At 39.4% G+C, this 27,382-nt stretch overlaps 1 protein-coding gene across 6 annotated transcripts; it reads right to left on the bottom strand.

Annotated features, from left to right (window-relative positions):
• Positions 1-70: 70 nt before the first annotated feature.
• LOC136845001 (uncharacterized) lies at positions 71-13,697 on the bottom strand. 6 transcript variants are annotated; one of them, XM_067114610.1, is made up of 7 exons: positions 13,550-13,697; positions 8,411-8,517; positions 5,843-6,265; positions 5,256-5,690; positions 4,958-5,131; positions 3,165-3,233; positions 71-2,738 (listed from the first exon to the last, which is right to left on the bottom strand). In XM_067114610.1, the coding sequence occupies exons 2-7, from the start codon at positions 8,426-8,428 to the stop codon at positions 2,040-2,042; spliced, it is 1,818 nt and encodes a 605-aa protein (XP_066970711.1). In that variant the 5' UTR covers positions 8,429-8,517; positions 13,550-13,697; the 3' UTR covers positions 71-2,039. The 6 variants fall into 6 exon arrangements, with proteins under 6 accessions (XP_066970711.1, XP_066970710.1, XP_066970713.1 ...); XM_067114609.1 differs by lacking the exon at positions 13,550-13,697 and adding an exon at positions 13,353-13,484; XM_067114612.1 differs by lacking the exon at positions 13,550-13,697 and adding an exon at positions 13,099-13,228.
• Between the last annotated feature and the right edge of the window lie 13,685 nt (positions 13,698-27,382).

Below are 27,382 nucleotides of genomic sequence, written 5' to 3'. Positions count from 1 at the left end.
TTGCTAATCACAGCTCCGGCCGTGGGGCAGACAGGATTGGGAAGCCTAAACTAGCATAAATGAAAGACACTTGACTCAATCTATGATATATTAACGGCGGAACGTTTACAGCATTGGTCAGCTGTGGCGGACATCACAAATGTCTACCACATATACAGTGGAAATCTCGAATGAACAAAGCACAATCAACATATGCTCCTGTACTAATATAACTTAACAAAAAAAAAAAAGAATTAAAGCATCCCAGCTTGTAAGTAAAACTCATAAGGCAGACGGATTTTTAAATAATCTTGCTTACTGTTCAAAAATTTGCAATAAATTGAAATTACAGGAGTTGACTTAACTGTTATCAGTAAAGGAGCATGAAAAACAATATAACTTGATTAAATTTGTCTATAGCACAAACAGAAAACTATGGGCTCCAGGGCTAATACAAAGCAAAGCCAACATCAATAACCAAAAACCGAGCAAAAGACAAGTGAATATTCCAAGAGGCGAATTTGTATTGGTTTTACGGAACATTTGCAAATAAAATGGCAATAGTATGTGCAGTAAATGCCAGATGATCATGTATTTTAAACAGAACACAATACCTATGTACATGCATTAACTTTCCACATACCTGCTCGATTTAGAAATCAGAAAAATAACAACTTTGGGGAAAAAAATTGTATTTGTAAATCCATGACCATCTTGGCCTATTGACAAGAAATTTAGTTTGCTATTCTTCACCAATGGCATCACTGTGTACTGTGTACACTCAGCTGCTCAAGACAGCACTGAAAGCAATTACAGAAGCAGACTTAGTCTCAGAGAAGAGTTTGTGTTTACATGCGATAGGATCAGACATACAGATTATTTTTATTTGACATCGCGGAGACTGTGACCACTGATGGCAAACTGGGTAGGAGGTACACTTAAATCAGAATAAGCAACAGGTTGTAAGTCTTCCAAGATAGGGGTGATGAAACTGCATTCTACTGACTGGAAGATATGCAAGTAAAAGCTAGGCATGAGCAGAACAGGACAAGGCGTGGACAGCATTGGCAGGGTTAAAATTAGGACTATTTGCTCACGATAAGGGTACCATACTGAAATGCAGTCAAGGGCATGTAGTTCTAGTCAAGACTCATCTCACAAAGTTGAGAATGGGTCCTCTGAAAAAGCAAAGTTTGCAGATGTGACGCAACAAGTGCCATGCTTAAACTTAGTATCACAGTTTCTCTGTTTATGCTCTTATTTGTCAGCAAGGAAACACCCATGGCAGTTTCCCCTCACAAGAATTGTTAGTGCTCAGAAATGAAACAGGAAATGTCAAGGTGCATTTGGGTGTTAACTAAAGCGGCAAGAACTGGAAGATTAAGAGGTGTAAGTGGCCTCTGCTTTGATCCCATAGAATGGGGTCACCAGGCTTCAAATTATTACTGATCAATGACTAAGTTATATCACATTGCTGTCCTCTCGGGCATTTAGAAACTAAGTCTTCTTTATTATTGCATAACCATTAAATTTTACCCATTGTGTAGTGTGAGTAACCGTAAAGAACTTTGCATTAATCTGCATCACTGTTTTTACATAAGGCACTTGGTAAGCCCTGTGTTGTTAAGCACCCTATTGCTAGCCACTCCTAACCAAGCTGGAAGTGTCATTCTTCTTCACATGTTTAGGAATGGTTACTAAGTCATGGGAACTTTTGATGAATTTCAGTTAACACTCATGACATGTAAGATATGTAAAAGTTATGTAATGTGAAATTATTAAAATCCACTGTTTGAACCACACATGGCAAATCTGTAACTTGCAAGGCATAATGCATCTGTCAGAATGAATAAGCACTCCTACAGAATAAATTCACAGTTTCTTCAGGAAGAACCAAAATAAAATATATTCATTTTTCTTTCAACTATTTAGGTAAAGGCTACTGATAAAGGCAACTTAAAGCTCTTGTCTATTCCAGATCGGAAGAAGGGAATACTTTGGGCTATGATAATTTTGGTAGACCTTTGCAAACAGGCACTACTGGAATGGCAAGCAGGCAGTCATGAATCTGCAGGATTGAACTTGAAATTTTTAAAACCGTAGTCCTCCCACATGGGTTTGGTCCCATTTCTCGCTGTCATCTTCTCACGGAGCACACTGTAAATATCTCTCAGGTCTAAGTCACGAGCATGCTGTCGCAGCACCTCACACAGAGAGCTCACAAAAATGGTGCCGGTAGTTGTGTTTCGCTTGGCCATGACGCCTTCTGCAGCTGCATGGATAGTCGCCATGTCATTTGGAACCTCTATGTCATCAAATTCAATGATGTCCTTCTTTTGCAGCTGATCTCCACGACAGTAATTAACCATGAAAATTTTAGGTTTGCCCCTCAAATGAGGACATCTCCTGTCCGTGAACTTTCTCCGGATGATTCTCAGATCCAGCTGTTCCTCGTCGTTGGCGAGGAAGGTGTACTCGTCCAAACCATGACTCAAGAAGAACATGATGAAGGAGTCGATCCCATTCAGCTCTGGTTTCCTTCTTATCTTTTCTAGATGTTCGTTTGTCTCATCACTCGTGAGATCTTCATGAATGAAAACCTCATACCCCATCCTTGAAAAGGTGTCCTTGAGACTGGTGGAGTCATACTCGGCTCCTTTACGAGCTTTCTGAGTTTTTTTGAACGAGTAATTAAAAACGTAGACGTGGCCGCGAACATCCGATATAACGGAGTAGTTTAACTTACAAGGCAATAGGCTCTGAAAAATGAATGAAAAATGAGTGAGCCAAAGATTAAGATTTTGAAAAGATTACAGGATTATAAATACTTATGAACTAAAAATTACACCTTGAAATTATTAACCCTTTTGCACTCTGCTTGCATTTAATAGAAACATTTTGCACACTGCTGCTTGTATTTAATAGAAACCTTTTGCACTCTACTTGTATTTACTAGTAAAGTCAGTGACTGAGACGGCAGTTTGAATAAGAAAAGTTTACATAAAGATATATGGCTAAATAATATGTATCAAAACAGCTGATATTCAGCATCATGTACAAACTCGCACTGAACATAAAAGTTTCCCAAAGGAAAGGATTACCAAACCCGGTACCTTCTCAGAACTAGAAGAGTATTCATGAGAAAACAGTTCTCTAGAAAGTAAATAATGCCAGATAAAGCTTACCGCTTGTGAGGCTTCAATCTCATGGTCAGGTAGTGGAGCTGCCACAGCCCGACTCTCCAAGTAAAGTTTCTGGAAGAGACACAATGTTTCCAAAGACAATTCATGGCACACATACAGTAATTGGACAGTACGAAATAACATTACATATTTTGCCACAACCTGATGTATGGAAAAGTGTACTGTTAAGAACATGATTACCTTCTAAGAAATTTATTCAAGCCCAAAATGCCATCTGTTGGACACCATCCAGTCTCGTATGGTTCTCAGACCAACATGCCCGTGTATAATTATATGAGTTCATTTATAACATTTCCTCCCATTCATGCATTACTTCTGCACCAAAATTTCTTAGTTAATATGGACATCTCGATTCTACTCTGCACTCAACTTGAAGAGATTTGAGAAATTCATTCCGAAATCATTCACAATGTCAGGTGCAAAACCAGAAAGTCCCTCAACTCCTGCATATTTGAGGTAGACATGCTGATGGCAATAGTTAAAATTGAAGTTAACGCTTTTTTATTTGGTTTATGAAATTTAGGCCATCAAGCCAAATACTGGGGGGCACGTCTAGCCATTTAGTGCTGAGGGTAGTGAAAAGAGAATTGGAGTACAACAGCTGGACGGCAAGATAAAGAGATATGAATATAAAGGAGGCGAAGTACAAAGATCTAAAGCTGGAAATGGGAGAAGACACGCCCTGTGTACCAAACGGTAATATTCTGAGAAGTTGGGCAGCAAGACTAAAAAAAAGGGAGAGGGAATGGAGGTAAAGTAAAAGGCTAAAAAGTGAGTGCAGCAGGGGCTTAAGGGATGCTGCAAAGACTGTACTGTATAGCAATGCCTACAGTGGACTAACAGCGCTAACCGTACGGGAAACAATTTCCCGTTTCCCGTAGAGGTTAGCACTGTTAGTCCACTGTAGGCATTACTTGGCTTAGCAGCCTAAATTTCATAAATCAGAAGCTTAACTTCAGTTTTAACTGCCGGTATTACCATCAGAATGTCTGCCTCAAATATGCAGGAGTTGGGGGACTTTCTGGCTTTCCACATGGAATTGCGAATGGTTTCGGAACGTATAATTTCTCAACTCTCTTCAAGTTGAGTGCGGAGTGAAATAGAGATGTCCATTTTAACCAAGAAATCTGGTGCTGAAGTAGTGCATGGAAAGTGGGAGGAAATGTTATAAAAGAACTCAAATGCTTATACACAGGCATGCCTGAGAACCATATAAGGGTGGATGGCGTCCTTAAAATCTCAAAGCTCAACCTTTCTTTGAAAATGTTGATAATCTTCAATGGTAATCCTCACTGAGCCAGCTCAATGGTTATGGACCCTTGTCTCGGTAAGGAATTCATTTCCTATTCACAATCACAAACACTCCTTTTCATTGAAATTCTAATTTTGCAAGTGAGCTCCTTCCATAGCTACATTTACTGCCAATTCCCTCATTCCCCTCCAGTAAGCTGTAACCTCAGTCTTATCAAATATTTCCAACCTGGGTAGTAAAATTTCATTAGCATCTAAAATTTTTCTTTGCTCTAAGAGCTCCATTGCTATCTCATATATTTTCCTCAAGTAAGTTAGATAAGATATAAGTATATTTTGCACTTAGAGCATGGAAGCCTATCAGCCATAAATCCTTAAATGATTTCTCTGTTGATTCTCTGTGGAGCTCCATGAACCTATTGCTTAATTCACTGCTAAGAATGTGACTAAGGATTCACTTGGGGAGAGTGTTGTGAGATGACTGACAAACTTTAAGACACATTGGTAAATAACGTGGGGCTTACTCTTTTCTTTGAATGGTTCTTGCTCTTCAAGTGATCCAACAAAGGGCCTTCATTGTTGAATTTCTTGTCACAGCATTTACAGGAAAATTTTTCCAGTACATTATCAGTTTCGTCAATTATCCCTTCCTCCCGTGCCTCTGCAATTGATGGATTGGCTTGCTGTGATGAATCATCCTGAGGAACCAATAAATTTCCAGCTACGATGATAGAAAGTTAACTCTATAGCACTCAATCAATCAATATAGCATGGTATATCATATAAACAGAACAATTTCAGAAAAACCATTTTACCACTTACTGCCATTGTTGTATCTGGAGGTGTATTTGAAGACAGTCCATTGCTTTCTGGTGGGTGTATACTGGACTGAACTAGTAGTGGCAGTGATTTCTTTCTGTGGTCACTTCCTACTAAGTGGGCATTGAGAGGAGTGATTCCCCCAACTGTAATATTACAGATGGTACACAACAAGTGGTTTGAATCTGTAACCGCCACTAACTTTTTTCTGGCAGCATTTCTGACTGCTTCAGGAAGCTTATCGATCTGAGATCTTGGAGCTTTTGTGATGTCTCTAATGGCTGACCTTGAACAAGCTTCTTCGTGTTTTGTACTGTCGAGATGTTGCTTCAGAGACAACTCTCCATTAAACCTCGAATCACATGTAACACACAGCAAGTCATTTTGATTATTACAGACTACAGTCTTCTCTCTGACAGCTCGAACTACATCAGGGTCCTGCGGAAGTGATTTATTTTGTGCATTAGACGATGTTCTTTATATTTAAAAAAAAATATTACAGTATTCACGAATATTTTACATGTAAGATAGGCTTGTCATCAAGTACAGGTGGTAGCAGGGTTCTCCAGCTTACCATAAATCCAACTTACCGTAAAATCACAGTTTGGAATAAACGATGGCACATCCTGAGCAGGAGTTCTGACTAGGGCACCAGCATTTTTCTTTTTTACATGATTTTTACTTGAAAGATGAGCTTCGAGAGAGACAACACCAGTACTTGGCGAATTGCACACGTGACACAAGATTTCATTCGAATGCGTGACGGATATATCTCCAGCCTCCACAGCAGCTATCGCCACCTCTGGTAAGAGAGCCTTTATTGAAGATGGAGACATTTTCAGGTTCCTAATGGCATACCTGGCTCCAACCTCCCGGTGCGGCTTGCTTTTAAGGTGTTCCTTGGCACTTTCTTCTCCCGAGAGCTTTGCTTTACAGTACACGCACTCAAACCCATTTTGCTCTTCGTCATACTTTATGACCTTGTCTTTCAGGGCCTTGTCAACAGCTGAATCCTATAACCAAGGAAAGTTTTATAATGAAATGTCTCTGTGAGATGTTCTTATCATCAGAAAATGTCAAAATAAAGTCATGAAAAGAAACCTCACACTAATATTCTTTTGCATCCAAAATTTATTTAGAAAACATTACAGTGAACAGAAAAGTAAGAAGGAACCAACTTCAACTCTCTCTTATTAGTGGTTATGACAATAGATTGGATGACTTCTGAGAATTTCCTCTGGTATTTGAATAAAGAATTCCATTTACTGACAATGTGGGACATCAGATTCCTCAATCTAACTTACTCAAGAGATTATCCAATTTCTTTTAGGCTACAGCATTTTATGCCATAGTTGAGTCTGGGATCGCTAGCCCTGATAATACATACTCACCATATTTTGTATTTAGAGTCATGGAAGTCAGTCACGTGTCATTTCTTCACTTTTTTACATTACAGAAGGCCCCTTCTTTTATTATAAATTACTGCAGTACACTTCTGGTAACTTACCAGTGGTATAGATCATCAATGTCAGGCAAAAATTATCCCAACTAGCACCAAACTTCTGCAGGTGCTTCCATGAATGTCATAAAATGCCTACATACTTTGTAACTGAAGTTTTGTGAAACTCCTAGAAATGCATTTTGTAGGAGCATTGGATTGCTTTGTGTTAGCTACTGTATATTGATCACTAACTACAATCAGTAACAAATTCAGCGCACTGTATCTTCAGGTCTGACCATTGTCCTTATTTACAACTGATGCTCCACTGTTCTTGAAGTCCCAGTGGGCAGTCAGCTGTATATGCATCAAGTTTACTTCATTATATGTATTTGGGGATGTGTAAATGCTCAACCATTAATCAGTCATTGCCAAGCAGAAGCAGAATTCTTGAGAATGTTTGGGGTCAATGTGCAAGCATTTAAAAAGAGTCTGGCTACCTCTCCATTCACCCACATTGTACAGATTCCTACATTTTCACTTGAGGCAAAGGAATTCTTTGTACATTTCCTACTGATAACGCAGGGGTGATTTATCTCAGATCAGATGAGGAGCATCACATCTATAAACAAAAGTGAATCTATAATACGAGTATACACTATGCATCACCAAGTAGCTACGAATTTCCAGCCAGTTATTTACACTAGGGCAACAACGCTGCAGCGTTTTGGCCAACTGTTCTCATCAGAGTCATTGATGTCTTTTGATGTCATAATGCTAGTTTTTATTTTTATTATTCAGTAGATGAAACCTATTCATATGGAACAAGCCCACCAAAGGGGCCATTGACTTGGAATTCAAGCTTCCAAATAATATGCTGTTCATTACGAAGAAGCAAGAGGAAGTAAAGGGAAAAGTTAGATAAACTTATCTGGTCCTGATCTGTGCATTTGGACAGGCACAACTAAAATTTCCCCTCTATAATTTTCAAGTCATGAGAAAGATTTCACTTTTGATGAAAAAGGATTTATTTTGAGTCCTTTCCCAAACACAGACTTCATTATACGGCCTTTTGTTCAGACAGAAAACTGTTCTGATTAGAAAATCAGATGGTGTCTGTCCAGGTTCCAATCCTTGGTCCACCCATTCCCCCTTCTCCCAAGCCCTTTCAGAAGCCTGGTTCTCCTATCCCTTTATTAATGCCCAACTTCCTGACTTCCAGTTTCACCACGTTCAAAGCTTCATTTAATCAATATTCATTAATAAATATTAATTTCCGCATCTTTGACCTTCAATGTCACGGCACCAGTTTGGTAAGTCAGTCAGTCAGTCAGCCAGTGAATCTCAACCAGTCAATCAGTGTTCTTGGAGATACGGTGAAATACAGATTTCTGTCTAGATGTTCCCCGGAATTGGAAAGAAATTAATGCAAGAAAATCACCTTTCTACACGTTGTGTATCTGAATTCCCTGAGAGCGTCAGAACCAAGACTAAAGACCTTGATCAGAACTGTTTTGCTGACAACCGCTTCATGAATTTCGAAAGTTCAAAGAGGCAAATTTTCATGGGAAAATGGGACTGAATTTGCCGCACTCAAAGGGGCAAAAGTTAGCCAGAAAAATGGGGCTGAAATGTCCAGACTCAAAACAGGCAGAATTTGAGGGGTGGGGGCTTCCACAGTAATCACGAAAGTCAACTAGAAAACTGCGAATAAACTTACCAGACCAGAAGCGGCCATTGTCGATCGAGGCAGGTTGGGTTCAAAAGTTGAACAGGGTGAAGACTCTCCCAGCAGTCAGATGAGCCACGAGACTGCCGCTGGTGTTCCTGGAATGAAACGGAAATTGATTAGATTGTTTTAACGATAAACATTTCTTATTTGACAGCCATCACTTATCAGACCTCTGATAGCATGAAGGCAGTCAATTTGGCTTAAAAATCCTTGATAATCAGAGGGAATTTATTGCCTGGCAAACCTTTGTCGTCACGAAGCAGCGGAGATTTGAATTGTAAAGCTGACATCATAACACAGGCCAAACACGGCTTTCACACCAATGTTGCCATACAATAACAGTCCAAAGTTTCCTTTGAATCTCTGATAGTGTAAAATATGCCAGGCTTTGCTTTACGGCTTTGCTATCATAAAACAGTCCAAAAATGGCTTTCAGCCCTCATTTTAGTTTACTGTAAGAGAAAACTATTGAGATGGCTGTTTGTCCGTCCGTCTGCACTTTTTCTGTCTACCCTCAGATCTTAAAAAGTACTGAGGCTAGAGGGCTGCAAATTGGTATGTTGATCATCCACCCTCTAATCATCTAACGTAGCAAATTGCAGCCCTCTAGCCTTAGTAGTTTTCATTTTATTTAAAGCTAAAGTTAGCCATGATCGTGCGTCTGGCACAGCTACAGGTGCTAACAACACAGGCCACCACCGGGCCGTGGCTGAAAGTTTCATGGGGAGCGACTGAGAGTTGCATACAGCATTATAAGCTGTACAGAAAAATCAGTTGCGCCTAAGAAACTTCGGGACATTTTTAACTTTTTTACCTTTTATTTATTTTTTGTCATTACAACAGTCCCGAGTTGACTTGCAAATCTCTGATGCTGTTCAGGAGGCCAGACTTCCTTTTCGAACCTCTGATGTTGTAAAACAAGGCAGAATTGTTGCCTGATTAGGTGGTACAATTGGTTTTGGTGTGTGCCCCACGTGGTACAATTGGTTTTGTGTGTGTCCCACGGGGTACAATTGGTTTTGGTGTGTGCCCCATGGTACAATTGGTTTTAGTGTGTGCCCACGTGGTACAATTGGTTTTGGTGTGTGCCCCACGGGTACAATTGGTTTTGGTGTGTCCCACGTGGTACAATTGGTTTTGGTGTGTGCCCCACGTGGTACAATTGGTTTTAGTGTGTGCCCCACGTGGTACAATTGGTTTTGGTGTGTGTCCCACGTGGTACAATTGGTTTTGTGTGTGCCCCACGTGGTACAATTGGTTTTGGTGTGTGCCCCACGTGGTACAATTGGTTTTAATGTGTGCCCCACGTGGTACAATTGGTTTTGGTGTGTCCCACGTGGTACAATTGGTTTTGGTGTGTGTCCCACGTGGTACAATTGGTTTTGGTGTGTGCCCCACGTGGTACAATTGGTTTGGTGTGTGCCCCACGTGGTACAATTGGTTTTGTGTGTGCCCCACGTGGTACAATTGGTTTTGGTGTGTGCCCCACGTGGTACAATTGGTTTTGGTGTGTGTCCCACGTGGTACAATTGGTTTTGGTGTGTGTCCCACGTGGTACAATTGGTTTTGGTGTGTGCCCCACATGGTACAATTGGTTTTGGTGTGTGCCCCACGTGGTACAATTGGTTTTGGTGTGTGTCCCACGTGGTACAATTGGTTTTGGTGTGTGCCCCACGTGGTACAATTGGTTTTGGTGTGTGCCCCACGTGGTACAATTGGTTTTGGTGTGTGCCCCACGTGGTACAATTGGTTTTGGTGTGTGTCCCACGTGGTACAATTGGTTTTGGTGCGTGCCCCCGGTGGTACAATTGGTTTTGGTGTGTGCCCCACGTGGTACAATTGGTTTTGGTGTGTGCCCCACGTGGTACAATTGGTTTTGGTGTGTGCCCCACGTGGTACAATTGGTTTTGCTGTGTGCCCCACGTGGTACAATTGGTTTTGGTGTGTGCCCCAGGTGGTACAATTGGTTTTGCTGTGAGGCCCAGGTGGTACAATTGGTTTTGGTGTGTGCCCCAGGTGGTACAATTGGTTTTCCTGTGTGTCCCATACTACTGGCTCTCCTTGAGACAGAGTTGCTGTAAACTGCCACCAGACATCTACCATTTGAGAAACAGCCTTGATTAAATCCAGAATTAGTGAATAGTGAGTGTTAACTACTTTGCAAATGCTGCTTTTCCGTGCGTTTTATGTAAATAATAATCGGAGATTAATATTATCTTGTTTGATGGACCTAATCATTTAGCTGACTCTACCACTTGATAGCAACAGCGCCAAGTTCATCGACAGTGCTTATCTGCCGTTCTGATAAGTACGGCCTCAAAATAGGTAATATTTTTACAGGTGATGATAAGGCGAAACTGCCATGGATAACATCACATACTCTTTCTCATGCAAAATAAAAAATCAGACCTTACTCTTGGCAAGGGTATGCTGCGGGCAATTTTCTCTCATTTGTTTCCACGAAGTGGATGCTTGCTTGGATAACAAATGGCCTTTTACTGATTGATCGGTGTTTAAATAATAATAATAATAATAATAATAATAGTAATAATAATAATAATAATAATAATAATAATAATAATAATAATAATAATTCTTTCACAGAGTTAAGTCATTTAAAGAATGGGTTCAAGGTTATTTTTGCCACTATTATGTAAAATTGTGTATTCTTAGTTTTGCAGTATTTCATGTCAATCTAGATCATCCCCATATATATATATATATATATATATATATATATATATATATATATATATATATATATATATATATCTTTCTATATATATATATATATATATATATATATATATATATATATATATATATATATATATATATATATATATTTCTAATTTTTAATGCAGTAAGTTTCAAGTAGAAATTTTTATTTGGGGTAATCACTTTAAATCTGATACTCCCAAAGAAACACGTGAGCACATACAATACACGCACATTATGTGTGGGAGGGCTTAAAGCCATGATGATAGCTTTACCTGAAGTGTTATATAAGGAGTGCCTTATATATGGAAGTTTACTGCACAGAGTGAACTCATTTTCCCTCTGGTTCCACTTCCTGTTAGAAAGAACGATTTCACAGGACACTGCAGTACAGTGGTGGTAACGTGGCTTGAGTGATCTACCAGAGTTTGTAAGGTACACCTCAGTGACGGAAAGGTTCTGAAGGGCTGACTGAGAGGAATAATTTTCCTTTGCATAAAGATAAAGTTGTTAAAGATGACTCTGAGAATTACAGGGAGCATCACATTACTTCGTGTACCAAGCAAGGTGTACAGTAGGATCTTGATTGAGAAAGGAAAACTGATGACAAAATGACTGCTGGGAGAAGAACAGTATCACTGTAAAGAAGGAAGAGTGAATGTGCGACATAAGTATTATGGAAAAACTTACATTACAATTTGAAGCTACAGAAAATTTCTGTATATGGAGGAAAGCTTTTCATAGATTAATACACAGCCAGTGGGTAGGGACTTGGGTATGAATGATTAGAACGTGGAGTTTTTGGCACTGATTGAAAGCTTTCACAGTGGAAGTGAAGCATGTCAGAATATGTGGGCGGGAGAGTGACTGGTTTGGTGCAAAGTTGGTCCAAGACCAGTGTGTGTTTTGTCTGTGGTGGTCCTCTAAAGTCCTCTACCTCTCTGGGTGGAGTGATGCGAGAAGTCACAGAAAGGGCAGCAGATGTAAGATGAGACGAGAACAGAGTGTAGAACATGAGCCATGGATGGTATGTGCATTGCATGACGTTTGCAGATGACTCACTGGTGATTGCAGATAGTTGGGAGAAACTAGAAACTCATCTAAAAGGTGAGAATTTGCGATAGAAGTTGACGGTAAAAGTAAGCAACAGTAAGGGCGTCAGGATAATGGAAACTATACATACACATTAATATATATATATATATATATATATATATATATATATATATATATATATATATATATATATATATATATATATATATATATATTGCATTTTGTGTGGCCCGATACTTTGTTGCTTGTCATTTATTGAATCACCGACGAACTTGTTCGAACGTAATCTCAAGCTCTACAGATAAAAATTATTCAACGTTGTCAAAATTGTCTGTTTAGCTTACAAAGCATTGGCGATTATTCTGCTTCTTAGGTTTCGTCGCGTCCTCACTTGTATATCTCCCTTTAAAAAATTAAACATACAAGCAATTGCGAGTAGCTTTCGCGGATATATAAAATACAAGCCCAAGGTCAGTGCTGCGAGACTACCCGTAAATCATCATATCCTCACTAGGCTACATGTATACAAACTTCTTTACTCACTCTCCACCAGTGAGAAGTTTCATCTAGCGACACTAACTGTTGCACATGCAATGCGAACGAAAGCGTATTTACATCAGATGGAGTAAACATACCTTCTTTTAATAAAGAAAAAATATCCAAATCAACAGACAAACAATAAGCGGTTGGCTCCTTGCTGACTCACTGCACTTGCTGATCCCGTGCCAAATACTGCTTGTCTGAGTAGTGTAGACGAGACAGATTAACGGAGCATGCGCCATGCGCCCTCCCCCTTATACGTATTGCAACAGGTTACGAATACGATTTTGACCACCTTGAACGTTGTCCTCACTTTTACACAAAGAGCGGTTCATCACTGACCAAGCGATTTCGTAACCTACCTTTTCGTTTTGCGTCTCGAATGAGACACGTAACTAAATCTCACGCAAATTCTTACAGAGGCAACTCGTCTGTCTTCTACCGTATCCGAAAGCGATGTCAGGTATGAAGTGCGCGCCTGATTACGGACGATTTACAGCGTCTACGCGGTTCTGTTTGCACTTTCTATTTACTGCGGTGATGAGTTTAAATAAACTCAAACATGAGTACAAGACTGGGGCAGAATACCTAAGTACACGTAAAGAAAAACACTTACACTTGACACATCGTAAGCAACTACAAGAAAACGGACAGATTTCGTCGGCCTGCAGCAGCTATCAACATCACCCGCTCATCCCTAGCACCACTGGCTCAATCCTGACGAGAGAAGGCTGAAATTGCTTGCAATGTGGTAGCGGGAACACATAAACCTCCCTAAAGTAATGGAGAGTATTTATCACTAACTATTCTTACTTGCGGTCCTATGGAGACGATTAATTGCTGATATGGCTGTTATAATTGAGAAAAAACTTCAAGGTTACGTTGTGGTCTCCTCAGTTTAGTTGAGAAGAAGAGTTGCTACTTGCATGGTGACTATAAGCTTCAGTACGTCCTGTCACGCGTCTTATTCTTGACCCAGACGGAATAAGAGTTAGTGATAATCTTTGTTCTTGTGTCTGAAGAATTTAACTTTGGTCACCGAAGACTTTAAATGCGCCGTGTATAATAAAAATGAGCCAATGTTCAGGTGGGATCAAGGATTGTTAAAGTAAAATCTAAAGTCCTTTACTTTTTCTTGATAATTTCATACTCAATCATTTACAGTTTTTGTAAAATCACAATTTGCAAATGACCAGATTTGCTGAACAGCAGCACCAAGGTGCAGTAAGTGTACCTCGCTGTCGAACTGCTGGGTTCCAGAGGTCCCTTATTCCTCACACCGCTGAGCTGTTCAACAGTCTCCCAAAAGGGTGTTGTGCAGTTGGAACCTCAAAGGTTCAAGCGAAGGTGCAATGCTTTACAACCCAAAGGCACTTCTTGTGTTTTATAATGTAGTTACATTGTTGTCTATTTATTCAGCAGTGTTAATTTATTTTTTCTTTTCTAATGTCCAAAATGAACACATTCTTTGGGGGTTTGAATTCCAAGTCACTGCCTCCTGTGGTGGGCTTGTTCATATGAATAGGGTTCGTCTTCTGAATAATAATAATAATAATAATAATAATAATAATAATAATAATAGTAATATTCAGTTAAATTTGCTTTGATGAATCTCATGTTTTTCACAGTAAGTTTCCATCATATTCTTTTTTTATTTTTTTCTTAAGTTTAAGTTTTTTTTTTTTTATTCAGTATATCCACCTAAGAACAAACGCTAATATATCATGTGCATAAGGCATCAGGTTCCACAAACACACACACGTCACAAACGGTGAAAGGTGAACACACACACACACACACATATATATATATATATATATATATATATATATATATATATATATATATATATATATATATATATATATATATATATATATATATATATATATATATATAGTGTGTGTGAGCATATGTATATAAATGTTATCTGTTATTTACATAAATATATAATATATATATACATATATATACATAGATATGTTACAGTAAGACTGTGAAACCAGGGATTTAAGGAAATCCCTCAAATTTTCAGGGGATTCGTGAAACCACCAATTCACTTAGGGACACTTGATTCCCCAGGGGCTAGTACTAAACACGGCGAAACAGTGATTCATCTGCACTGTTTCGCCGTGTTTAGTACTAGCCATCGGGATCTAATGTCCCTAAGTGAACTGGGGATTTCACGAATTCCCCGAAAATTTCAGGGATTTCTTGAAATCCCTGGTTTCGCAATCTTACTGTAACAGATATATATACTGTATATATGTATATGTATACATACATATATGTATACAAGTTCCTCATTGGACGGGTTGGTATCGTTCTCAACTAGCACTCTGCTGGGCCCGCGTTCGAATCTCCGACCGGCCAATGAAGAATTAGAGAAATTTATTTCCGGTGATAGGAATTCATTTCTCGTTATAATGTGGTTCGGATTCCACAATAAGCTGTAGGTCCCGTTGCTAGGTAACCAATTGGTTCTTAGCCACGTAAAATAAATCTAATCCTTCGGGCCAGCCCTAGGAGGGTCTGGTTAAACTAAGGTATACTCAACTTATATGTATACATATATGTATACATACATATATATGTATACATATACTGTATATATGTAGATGGTCATTAAAACAAACAGGGTCCACAGTGTCAAATCTTTATTCGAAGGCAATCCTGTTAAGTTTACACACACACACACACACACACACACACACATATATATATATATATATATATATATATATATATATATATATATATATATATATATATATATAAGACAAAACCCATTTAGAAAGAGAAACAATGGAGTACTGCTAGGGCCTTTCGACTTCTTGTCCTTTACTGAGCTAAGTGAAGGACAAGAAGTCGAAAGGCCTTGCAGCACTCCATTGTTTCTCTTCGTGGGTTTCGTCTTTATTTATATATTCATCACGTTCCATATTTTCGTGATTAGGTTATACATATACACACACGCACACACACACATATATATGAGATATATACTTTTTTGTTTGAGCTTTTCTTAAAAAAAAAAAAAAAGATGGCTTCCTCAAAACCAGACATGGCTTCACCAGAATATATAAACAATACTTTCTGGATGATTTAGAGAGAGAGAGGAAAAGGTCCTTCTCTTGCAGAATACACATAGTCTTACTCTGACTATCTGGAAGTGAAACAAATCTCTCTCTCTCTCTCTCTCTCTCTCTCTCTCTCTCTTTCTCTCTCTCTCTCTCTCTCTCTCAGAATACACACTCTATGAATCAAACTCCCTTACTAGCTAAAGACGAACAGGCAGGCATATGGTTTCACAGAATATCTGTTTAGTCTCATTAACGTTCAGATTCACAAGACAGAATTTTAACAGATTATTGAATTCAGTGCAATACATACAAAATAATACCAATCCCCAGTACAAAGTTACTTATTATATGAGGACTGCTTAATACAGTGGTTCCCAGTCTTTTCTCACCATCCCACCATACCGCATGAATCAACTTCTTACATAAAGAATAAAATTGTTATCCATCCTCAAACCAAAATCACCACACCGTACATGCAGAAATATACTGTACAAACAAAGAACATATTATGAGAATTAGATAAACATAATTATAGTAGACACACTGATAATAATTATATGACGACTTCTGCAAATTTTTTTTTATTTACAAATGTTCATAGAGGCAAAATTCATGACAATCTTGCGGCACCCCTAGGCACTGTCTGTGGTACCCCCGGGGTTCCACGGCACACAGTTTGAGAATCACTGACTTAATAGGTGCACGATTTATGATGACGAAAACAAGATTTGTAAGCACAGACGTCTTAATGCACAAGTCAGTGAGACGAGTAATTACTCAAAAACAAACGGCGGTCGGAACAGCGACCTAGACATATAAAGAAAAAAACAGAACGAAAAATATTAACACTAAACAATCTTGTGCTCATGCGCAGCCCAAATGAAATGAGTTAAATACGAACAGTTTGCAGTAACTCTAGTTAAATGATTAAATACGTTAGCAAAAGTGAAATAACAAAGGTTACAAGTAATGGTGAATGAACTGCATACTCCCGGACAAGGTTGGGAATTGAGATCGTTGCTTCTGATCCTGTCAGGGAAACAAATATGGCTGCTTCGTGAAATGATATTGGCTGCTACTCCCTGACTTTTACTCCTAGAGGAACAAATATATATGGCTTTTACGTAAGATTACACTGAGCGTTATTCCCTGAATGTCTTCCAGAGGAACATATATGGCTTTGACGTAGTACTATACCGAGTCCAACTCCCTGACTGACTCCTAAGGAAACAAATACAGCTTTGACATAGTACTCTACTGAGTCCAACTCCCTGACTGACTCCCGAGGAAACAAATACAGCTTTGACATAGTACTCTACTGAGTCCAACTCCCTGACTGACTCCCCGAGGAAACAAATACAGCTTTGACATAGTACTCTACTGAGTCCAACTCCCTGACTGACTCCCGAGGAAACAAATACAGCTTTGACATAGTACTCTACTGAGTCCAACTCCCTGACTGACTCCCGAGGAAACAAATACAGCTTTGACATAGTACTCTACTGAGTCCAACTCCCTGACTGACTCCCGAGGAAACAAATACAGCTTTGACATAGTACTCTACTGAGTCCAACTCCTGACTGACTCCTGAGGAAACAAATACAGCTTTGACATAGTACTCTACTGAGTCCAACTCCTGACTGACTCCTAAGGAAACAAATACAGCTTTGACATAGTACTCTACTGAGTCCAACTCCCTGACTGACTCCTCGAGGAAACAAATACAGCTTTGACATAGTACTCTACTGAGTCCAACTCCCTGACTGACTCCAGAGGAAACAAATACAGCTTTGACATAGTACTCTACTGAGTCCAACTCCTGACTGACTCCGAGGAAACAAATACAGCTTTGACATAGTACTCTACTGAGTCCAACTCCTGACTGACTCCTAAGGAAACAAATACAGCTTTGACATAGTACTCTACTGAGTCCAACTCCCTGACTGACTCCCGAGGAAACAAATACAGCTTTGACATAGTACTCTACTGAGTCCAACTCCTGACTGACTCCCGAGGAAACAAATACAGCTTTGACATAGTACTCTACTGAGTCCAACTCCTGACTGACTCCCGAGGAAACAAATACAGCTTTGACATAGTACTCTACTGAGTCCAACTCCCTGACTGACTCCCGAGGAAACAAATACAGCTTTGACATAGTGCTATACTGAGTCCAACTCCCCGAATGGCTCCAAAGGAAACAAATACGGCTTTGACATAGTACTATACTGAGTCCAACTCCCTGACTGACTCCCGAGGAAACAAATACAGCTTTGACATAGTACTCTACTGAGTCCAACTCCCTGACTGACTCCCGAGGAAACAAATACGGCTTTGACATAGTACTATACTGAGTCCAACTCCCTGACTGACTCCTAAGGAAACAAATACAGCTTTGACATAGTACTATACTGAGTCCAACTCCCTGACTGACTCCCGAGGAAACAAATACAGCTTTGACATAGTACTCTACTGAGTCCAACTCCCTGACTGACTCCCGAGGAAACAAATACGGCTTTGACATAGTACTATACTGAGTCCAACTCCTGACTGACTCCTAAGGAAACAAATACAGCTTTGACATAGTACTATACTGAGTCCAACTCCTGACTGACTCCCGAGGAAACAAATACAGCTTTGACATAGTGCTATACTGAGTCCAACTCCCCGAATGGCTCCAAAGGAAACAAATACGGCTTTGACATAGTACTATATTGAGTCCAACTCCCTGACTGACTCCTAAGGAAACAAATACAGCTTTGACATAGTACTATACCGAGTCCAACTCCCCGAATGGCTCCAAAGGAAACAAATACGGCTTTGACATAGTGCTATACTGAGTCCAACTCCCTGGCTGACTCCCGAGGAAACAAATACAGCTTTGACATAGTGCTATACTGAGTCCAACTCCCCGAATGGCTCCAAAGGAAACAAATACGGCTTTGACATAGTGCTATACTGAGTCCAACTCCCTGACTGACTCCTAAGGAAACAAATACAGCTTTGACATAGTACTATACTGAGTCCAACTCCCTGACTGACTCCCGAGGAAACAAATACAGCTTTGACATAGTGCTATACTGAGTCCAACTCCCCGAATGGCTCCAAAGGAAACAAATACGGCTTTGACATAGTACTATATTGAGTCCAACTCCCTGACTGACTCCTAAGGAAACAAATACAGCTTTGACATAGTACTATACCGAGTCCAACTCCCCGAATGGCTCCAAAGGAAACAAATACGGCTTTGACATAGTGCTATACTGAGTCCAACTCCCTGGCTGACTCCCGAGGAAACAAATACAGCTTTGACATAGTGCTATACTGAGTCCAACTCCCCGAATGGCTCCAAAGGAAACAAATACGGCTTTGACATAGTGCTATACTGAGTCCAACTCCCTGACTGACTCCCAAGGAAACAAATACAGCTTTGACATAGTGCTATACTGAATCCAACTCCCTGACTGACTTCCTGATAACTAAATATGGATCTACAATACAATATGCAGAGTTCAACTCCCTCATTGGCTCCCAAGGAAACAAACGCGGCTTCTACGTGACATATTTCCTGTGAGTTTTCAGGTGACTCTTCAAATTGTACTTATGAGCGAACTGGTGATTGCAGTGGGGGCAAACCCAGGGCTTCTCCCCCGTGTGCCTGCGCATGTGTCTGTTCATGTCGTACTTCCGGAAGGTGGCGTAGCCGCATTCTGTGCAACGGTACTCCCGCAAGGTGCCGCAGCCGCCGCCAGATGTCCCTGGCATCTGGAATTAGAGAAGATTTATATTAGATTCTTGCATTATTTTTTCATAAGAAATGAATGGGATTGGCAGTTTTATGCCCTATTCTAGCCCAGGCTCGAGGGAGACTACGGTCAGCAACAGGATTCCATATATATAGGAGAGTTCACAGATTGTAGGCGTAACCTCGACTAAGCTTGTGGTTAGTCCTCCTTCGCTACATAATAATAATAATAATAATAATAATAATAATAGTGAAAGCAGCAATGGCTCGTGATAAGGCTAGAAAGTTAACAGAATAACAGACAGATTTTGAAATATCTGGCGTCACAAATACCAGGGTCAATGAGGCCAAAGTTAAGAGTAAATCTATCATGTCACGCCATTTGTAAACATCTCTTGGGTTTCACTTTAGTCCCAAATTTGATTTCCTTTTTTTTTTTCTTTTCTTCAGCTGGAATATCTGTATCTTTCCTTATTAATTTAATGAAGAAACTTTTCAAGAAGTGCTCTCAGGCATGTTTTCTCTCTCGTGCAAAGTTAAGTATACCTTAGTTTTACCAGACCACTGAGCCGATTAACAGCTCTCCTAGAGAGGGCTGGCCCCAAGGAAGGACTAGAATTATTAAGAACCAATTGGTTACCTAGCAATGGGACCTACAGCTTATTGTGGAATCCGAACCACATTATAGCGAGAAATGAATTTCTATCACCAGAAATAAATTCCTCTAATTCTTCATTGGCTGGCCAGAGAATCGAACCCGGGCCCAGCAGAGTGCTAGCCGAGAACTCTACCGACTCACCCAGCGAAGAACTAGGATCAATGACTAAAATTGGGTTTTTGCTATATATTGACTGTTTTAAGTTGATTTTTTCTAGATATGTATCAGAAGCAGATCTGCAAAAGCTATAGATTGAATATATATACATCTTCTTCTTCGTTTAACGTGCTTTTTCCCATTTTTTATATGGGGTAAGCACAATGCCTTCTTTTGAAGGACTTTGATTTGGCGTTGGGGTAGACCGTAGCCTCGATCGGCTCCCCTGTCTGACATCGCTTAGACCCCGGTAGCGCATGTGTACATGTATCGTACCAAATCCCCAGCTCCCTTTCTCCCAGCAGCGAGGAGAACTGAGCAGTTAGGTCGACAGTTCGAGACGTGTGAGGTGCCTGCTATGTTTTTAGAAGATGTTGGAGTGGCTTTGTTTGTGTGTGTATTAGTCTGTAACACCCATTCACTTTCAGGAAACCTATCCGTTGATTACATACGTAATCCCGGGGTGTCTACACGGATAGCAAAGTGTCTGCCTCTCTGACTGGTCAGCTGCGGAGTTGAACCCGCGCCACAGACCTCTATGAAGTCCGAGGCTGCTGCTCTACCAACCTAGCCATCAAGGCTCTATTGAAAATATATATATATATATATATATATATATATATATATATATATATATATATATATATATATATATATATATATATATATATATATATATATATATATATATAATTCCGACTCACAGCAGGATCGAACCTTGGTCTTCCAATTGCAAGGCAAAGGAGCTGCCAACCGAACACATGCATCATAAAAGTTGGAACCTAGGTACCACTGTACCTGTGGCCTGCCCAGGTAAAAGCCTTAGGTACAGAGGGATTTAGGTTCCAACGTCTTTTATGACTTGTGTGGTTCAGTTGGCAGCGCCTTTACCTTTCAATTGGAAGTCTGGGGTTCGATCCTGATGTGAGTCAGAAGTTTTATTTTTTCGTATATGATTATACCCAAGATGGAGATAGCATACAATTCTACATTCACATGAAATTTTCAGAAGGAAGAATAAGGCGCATGGTAGGCATGGCTTGAGTTTCTCCGCAGCGTCCTTACGGCACCTAGCTGCAACTCCTTTCATTCCTTGTAATGTACCTCCATTCATATTCTCTTTCTTCCATCCTACTTTCCTCAACCCACTCCTAACAGTTGTTTCAAAGTGCAGTTGGCCTTTGGCCCAAATTCTATATTCCATCCCATTCTGACTTCACACTTTTGGATATGCTTGTCATCAAGACGCCTTGGTGTCGACAAGAACCAAACGAAGAAATTCTGATGTCCTTAGCAGGATTCGAACCCACTCCCAGTTTATCAGGAGGAAGCCGAGTTACTCCACCTGACCACGGAGAAGAATTTCTTCATTTCGTTTCTCATTCTGGCATTAGGCTTTGTAGTGACAAATGTATCCAGTACATCGTATTTAAATTGAGTATTTTTTTTTATTTCCTTAAACATAAACATCCATTTTCCTTTACCTAATAAACAAATAGTTTTGTGATTGGCTTTGTAAATGACTTTGCAGAGCGAAAATGGTGGTTCAGTGATGTAACGAACGAAAAGCATAAAATAATTTAGGTGATGTTAAAACAGTAATCATTAGTTTCAGTTATAGAAATTAATGATAATTACTGCACTCCCTAAAGAGTACCGCAGAATAAATAAACGTAAAAGTTTCAATGGCGCGGAACAAGAAAATATGATTTCCGTTGATGCAAATAAAGAAATAACAGTTTCAGTTTTTAAAAAAATTACTAGTTTCAGACTTGACAATAAAGAAAACAGTATCACTGACGAAAATTAAGAATAATGCTAGTTTTAGTGTTGAAATGACTTCATGCATGCAACTGTAATCACACTCTTAATGTCTACAGTACTCCACGTCCTCGCGGATCCTTTCCCACGCAGCATGACCGCTGGTTTCAATCTATCCCATCATTATGCTTGATTTAGACTGACAACCCCATAGGGAGCCCGTGCTGTCAGTGCACCCTGTAGGCATTACTTAAGGTTATTTGCAGAGACCCTTCAGCTCATAGATGGGACGCCTTTCATTCCTTTTACTGTACCTCCGTTTTACTGTACCTCCGTTCATATTCTCTTTCTTCCATCCTACTTTCCTCAACCCTCTCCTAACAGTTGTTTAATAGAGCAACTGCGAAAGGTTTTCCTCCTGTTACGCCTTTCAAACCTTTCTACTCTCAGTTCCTCTCTCAGCGCTGAATGACCCCATAGGTCCCAGCAGTGGGCCTTTGGCCAAAATTCAATATTCTATTCTTTCCCACTTGGCGGGACTACTGGTTTTAATCTGTCCCATCATACAGGTTTAACTCTGAGCAAAGAAAAAAAATATATATATACTGTATATCCATCAGACCCGATGCCAAATCCTGCCACCATCACTTAGAATACAGTAATATTTAAATTCCTGGACAAACAAAAAAACAGTTATTCCCTTCCGTTTTTAGAGTCCCTCCATTTAAAGCAGTGCGACTAATGCGGGGTGCACTGTAGGCATTACTGAAAGTTCTTTGCAGCGTCCCTTTGCCCCTAGCTGCAGCCCCTTTCATTCCCTTTACTGTACTTCCATTCATATTCACTTTCTTACGTCTTACTTTCCACCTTCTAACAGTTCCTCGCTGGGTGAGTGGGTTCCGTTCTCAGCTACCACTCAGTTGGTCGCGAGTTCGAATCTCCGACCGGCCAGTGAAGAACAAGAGGAATTTGTTTCTGGTGATAGAAATTCATTTCTCGCTATAATGTGGTTCGGATTCCACAATAAGCTGTAGGTCCCGTTGCTAAGTAACCAATTGGTTCTTAGCCACGTAAAAATAAATCTAATCCTTCGGGCCAGCCCTAGGAGAGCTGTTAATCAGCTCAGTGGTCTGGTTAAACTAAGATATACTTAACTTTTTCCACCTTCTAACAATTGTTTCATAGTGCAACTGCGAGGTTTTCCTCCCGTTACACCTTCGTAACCTTTTACTATCAATTTTCCTTTCAGTGCTGAAAGACCTCATAGGTCCCAACGCTTGACCTTTGGCCTTAATTTTGTATTCCAGTCCAACACTCACTAGCCAAACCACCTCAGTTCCGTTGCGCACTGCAGAGTTTTTTAAAGTCCCATCATTTCACCCTCTAGTCTCTACTCTCAACCCGCCCAGATAGCCTACCTTAACTACAGAGATGGACAGTTAGCCCTCGAGTATACTGTCTTTTTGTACTAAATTCTCGTTATTATTTTTAATATTTATTTTTCCTGTATTTGTCTACTCACTTATTTTATTTGATGAATGCTGTTTAGCTTGTAATTTCTTCTTAATTAGTCATTGCTTTCGCATCAGTTTTGATTTACAGTTATTTTTCGCTTTTAGGCTTCCTTTTTTCTATACTAAAATCGTATACGTCGATTATACCTGTTTAAATATTTTGAGAGTTAATCAATCAGTATAGTTATCCTACTGTTTTATTTTATTGCAAATCATTCTACTGATAAGTGACCCTGATGATGGGAAAAGTTATGTATTCCCGAAAGCTCGGCTGTGCTTCTGTTATGCTTTGAGAAGTAATAATGTCTGCTATGTTACCACGTCTTCTAGCTATCCTGTTCCTCAGCGAACTTCAATTAGGCCGACAAATCAAGTTACAAAAGGTCTAGGAATAAACAGTCGTTAAAGAATTAAGCATTAAAACTTTAAGATAACGATTGTTGAAAACACCTCCCGAGTAACTGACAATCTTACACGCCAGAGGAAGACATTTATCACAGACTCACTCTTTTAAGCATATTATTAACATATATCAACAAAAATAAAGCAGCACTATTGCAATTACACGTTATCACGTACAGCAACAGTAGCTGAAAACAGAACATTAACACTTTGCTTGCCTAGTCATGTGTTTCTTGAGGTCACCGTTATACGCCGTTCTGTAAGGACAAATTTCACACGCGTACGGTTTCTCTCCAGTGTGCTTTCTGACATGGACCTTCAGATTTCCCTTTTGGATGAATTTCGCAGGACAGTAAGGGCAGCTGAAGGGCTTCTCTCCCGTGTGAGTCAGCAGATGCTTCTGGACTACGCTAGGCCGCACGGCCTTGTACTGACAGAAGTGGCAAGAGTATATTTTGTCAGGGGCGTCACGCGAAGGGACGAGGTTTATCTCATCTCCGGTGAAGGCTTCGTCCGCTCCATTGCTTCTTCCAATTTCACTCCAGGTCCAGGCAACTGCATTCTGTAAACCAGTCTGGAAAAAAAAACAGATGACTGGCGTTAACACATGCACCAGAAAGTCTGGATATTACAGCCATCTAAATAATAATATGTCTTAAATAAAGCATGCTCTGGTCGTTTTTAAATTAATTGTGAATGGTTATAGGCTACTTATTACTTTGAGAAATTTTCCTGGTTTAAATTTGTATTTTTATCCTTCAATCTGATATCTTTCAGGTAGTGTGAATATCGTACTTTTGCAACACCAGTAAAATGATATACGTGTAAACGAGTGATATGGCGAGACCATCTCAGATGTCGAAAAATGGGTCAAACATCGGCAAGTGCTGACCTCTATCGGTAGTGCGAAGTGTCGCGTCGTGTACAGTGTTACTGTGAAGATAATTTTTCCGAGCTTCTTTTGGCCTTGAATGGTATGTAAATTATTATTTTTGTCTTTATTGATTTAGTTTGATGTGTTTGCTATTGTTTAACAATAAGAAAAAAATGGACATCTGGCGTAATATGAGTTTTTTGGGCGAATAGATAGGAAAGGGTTTAGAAGATGTTCACATCTTTCAGTGTCCTGCCTTAGAGCGATTTTTAAAGGCCATGGCTCTAATTACTTTCCGTCTTTATTGAATGATGATTTGAATTACCGTTATGTTTCCGATTTTGCTCACCTTTTCCCCCCTCCACTTTTTGTGGTACCCTTGGGTAGGCTAATAGATTTCTATGTAGAGTTGCTGGGCTTGAACCTGAAACACTCGGTAAAATGTTATAGGTTGCCAATGACTCCAGCCAGCCATTTTTGCATGAAAAACCATTTTGGGGGTTTCAAGTAAAAATGGTTAGGAAATGATAGGGCACTAAAAGAACTCCAAATATACCAATCTAACGTAGACTAAGGGTGTTTATTGGTTACAATTTTGCTGTATTAGCAGTGGAGGGGTGGGGGACGCCGGTATTGCCTTACCTTGTAAGTCGTAATTTGATTAATTTTGTAATTATAATTTGCGCAGTGTTTATCGGGTTGAAAATAACGAGAATGAAGAACTCTTTTCAAAAATGTAGGTTACAATTTCATATCGTGTATTGGCAACTTATAAAATAATACCAAACACTCATAGCATTAATTTTCCGAAACCAAACCGGTTACAAGAAAGATAAGGTATGAATTTTGATATAGGGAATTTAACCAAAAACTGAGATAACGTCCAGGTCATATAAGCATTTGTTTAGGATGCTGCGTGATATATTTGAGGTAGATTTTTACATTAATACCACAACCACTACCATGAGCTCCGTGTTCAGTACCAGCCCCGAGGAACTGAACGTTGAATCAAGCAAAGATGGTCAGTATCCCGGTAAATTTTCCATAGATTTTAGTATGATTATCGCATTAAGTGTATTAAGGAGATTTTAAGAGCACAGCATAAGAAATTCATTATCAATTTGTGGTATTAAAAATAACACCACATTTATATAAATAGCGAGTTTTTATTTTTAGGTTAAGCTGACATCATCTGGTGCAGAGTTGATTAGGTTGAGGTATAAAATATTTATTACATTTACTAATTTTTCACCATCATTAAATTTTATAATATCAGTAAATACAATAATTTATATTATACAAACTGTGTGGGCTTGACACATTACAGGTAACATGTTGCAAAGTAAGGTAGACAGATTTTTTGTTAGGGTCATCCTGACTAGCCAATTAGAGTGTGGTCCTGTGTTCTCTCATAACGGGTTTTGTGCGTCCTTGCAAGCGTACCTTTTAATATAATTGCTTGGCCCACAAAATGGTCTTGGTACAGCTTTCATGTCCTGTTCATCTTGTCAGCCAACAAGACTGCAATATATACATAATTTCAGAGTATTCCTATGAGGATACAATCGCCTTTTAATGGATATCTTCTGTGGTAGGTGTTGCTCAAGCTTCATGACAGGCTTTTCAAATTTGGCAACATCAGTTTTCCGTTAACAGGTGTACTTTGCAGAAATACTTCTTATGCTCTCCACCATTGCTGTTGCCGAAGGTCCTTTATCTTGAGTTTTCATGTTTTTGAGTAGGTTTGAGAATTTACATGAAGCAGGGGATCAAGTTGCCACCATAGCAGTTCTTTTCCTATCCTACGGATGTGATGTTATGCAGTTAATATTTTTAAGCTGATTTGGCAGTTCTGTGGACAGTTTTACCAAGTTGAAATTTTTAATTAACATTCTTAATTTGAGATTGATCAGGGAACTATCCCAGTTTGAATTAGATTGGACCATGAAATTTTAGGTTTTTTGTACATAGAGTTGAATTTAATCCAGACATTTATTGACCCAGTTCATAAAATTTGCTTGAAACGACCATTGTGTATATTGTGTATTGAGGCTGATACTGGAGATTAGGGAATTCTATGCTAAGGTTTTAAAACTTGAAATTTGTCTGAACCATATATTACTCTTAAGTGAATGTATTTAGTCCCCCCCCCCAGCCCCACCTCTCCACTAGTTAACTTTTAGGATATAGACACATGCTCTTAATTTCATGAAACTGATCTGGGATATTGTTTAGCAAAGCTATCCCTTGTTGAACTATGTTATTTTTTCCTTTTTATACACTCACAACAGACTTTCAAGTATGCCCTAGGAATGTATTGGTCCACCCTACTGTGGTAGCTAAAGTTCAGGGAGTCAGTATGTGTGAATTCTGATGTTTTGGGCCCAAAAAATAGTTCTATGAATGTATGTTTGTGAAGCGAATTGGTGTTATGTTTAACAAAGTTTCTTAAA

This window comes from Macrobrachium rosenbergii, chromosome 13, assembly GCF_040412425.1.
Source record: "Macrobrachium rosenbergii isolate ZJJX-2024 chromosome 13, ASM4041242v1, whole genome shotgun sequence".
In the NCBI taxonomy this organism is placed as follows: Eukaryota; Metazoa; Arthropoda; class Malacostraca; order Decapoda; family Palaemonidae; genus Macrobrachium; species Macrobrachium rosenbergii.
This window is presented reverse-complemented; position numbering and strand designations above follow the sequence as displayed.

Bases quoted from the DNA above. Each gene is read 5' to 3' on its own strand.
- LOC136845001 (XM_067114610.1), bottom strand. The intron at 5,132-5,255 runs GTAAGTGGTAAA...TTGGTTCCTCAG, and splicing joins CTCCAGATACAACAATGGCA to GATGATTCATCACAGCAAGC. The intron at 2,739-3,164 runs GTAAGCTTTATC...TTCATTTTTCAG, and splicing joins AGATTGAAGCCTCACAAGCG to AGCCTATTGCCTTGTAAGTT.